Here is a 1,139-nt window from a genome sequence, read left to right on the forward strand (position 1 = left end):
TAGAGACGGGGTTTCACCATGTTGACCAGGATGGTCTCGATCTCTTGACCTCGTGATCCACCCGCCTCGGCCTCCCAAAGTGCTGGGATTACAGGCTTGAGCCACCGTGCCCGGCGAGTGATGTCTTTAAGGCACTCACTCCTCTACAAGAGGAAATAGCGGGAGCCCCAGGCCCTCCCAGCACCGGTCCACCGCGCCCACCTCAATCATGACGCGGTCCCAGAGGCGGGTCAGCTCCTGGCCCTGTTCGGTGTCCGCGCTGTAGAAGGTCAGCATCTGCTTGGTGATCAGGGATGGATTAGACACCATCTGCAGGGAGCCGGAAGAACAGGGGCCGGCAGGGCTGTTGGGTGGGGAGTCGGGGCGGCCTCTGACCCGCCGCGCCGGACCCTCGCCCCTCCCACACAGGTCAGGCCCCTCCCCGGGCCTCGCCCCGCTCACGTAGTCACGGTGGGTATAGGACGTGATGCAGGAGGCGCACTCGAAGATGAAGACAATGAGCATGAGCACCAGGTACTGGGGAGATCAGAGGGAGGATGGCGCGTTGGGCAGAGCCGGTGAAGCCACACCCCCACCAGGGACGAATCGTTGTGGAAATGCAACTTTTTAAAAAGTTTAGGGCAGTGTGAATGGTAGCATCTGTAATATATGGTGGGTATTCAGGTGTTCGCTGTATAAGTCTTCCAACTTTTCTGTGTTTGAAATATTTAATTATTTTTGAGACAGGCTGGGCATGGTGGGTGGCTCACGCCTGTAATCCCGGCACTTTGGGAGGCCAAGGGGGCCATCACCTGAGGTCAAGAGTTTGAGACCAGCCTGGCCAACATGGTGAAACCTCATCTCTACTAAAAATACAAAACTTCGGGCCAGGCATGGTGGCTTACCCCTGTAATCCCAGCACTTTGGGAGGCCGAGGTGGGTGGATCACTTGAGGTCACGAGTTCATGACCAGCTGGGCCACCATGGCAAAACCCCATCTCTATTAAAAATACAAAGATTAGCTGGGCATGGCGGCATGTGCCTGTAGTCCTAGCTACTCGGGAGGCTGAGTAGGAGAAGCGCTTGAACCCCGGAGGCAGAGGCTGCAGTTAGCCAAGATCACACCACTGCACTTCAGCCCAGGCGACACAGTGAGACCC

The 1,139-nt window shown here is 57.2% G+C and overlaps 1 protein-coding gene across 1 annotated transcript; it reads right to left on the minus strand.

The window, feature by feature from the left end:
- Window positions 1-130: 130 nt before the first annotated feature.
- LOC108299314 (uroplakin-1a-like) lies at window positions 131-550 on the minus strand. The gene is made up of 2 exons (XM_017521597.2): window positions 442-550; window positions 131-309 (listed from the first exon to the last, which is right to left on the minus strand). The coding sequence occupies exons 1-2, from the start codon at window positions 502-504 to the stop codon at window positions 136-138; spliced, it is 237 nt and encodes a 78-aa protein (XP_017377086.1). The 5' UTR covers window positions 505-550; the 3' UTR covers window positions 131-135.
- Window positions 551-1,139: the final 589 nt, after the last annotated feature.

Source organism: Cebus imitator, unplaced genomic scaffold (genome assembly GCF_001604975.1).
Source record: "Cebus imitator isolate Cc_AM_T3 unplaced genomic scaffold, Cebus_imitator-1.0 Scaffold5100, whole genome shotgun sequence".
NCBI lineage: Eukaryota > Metazoa > Chordata > Mammalia > Primates > Cebidae > Cebus > Cebus imitator.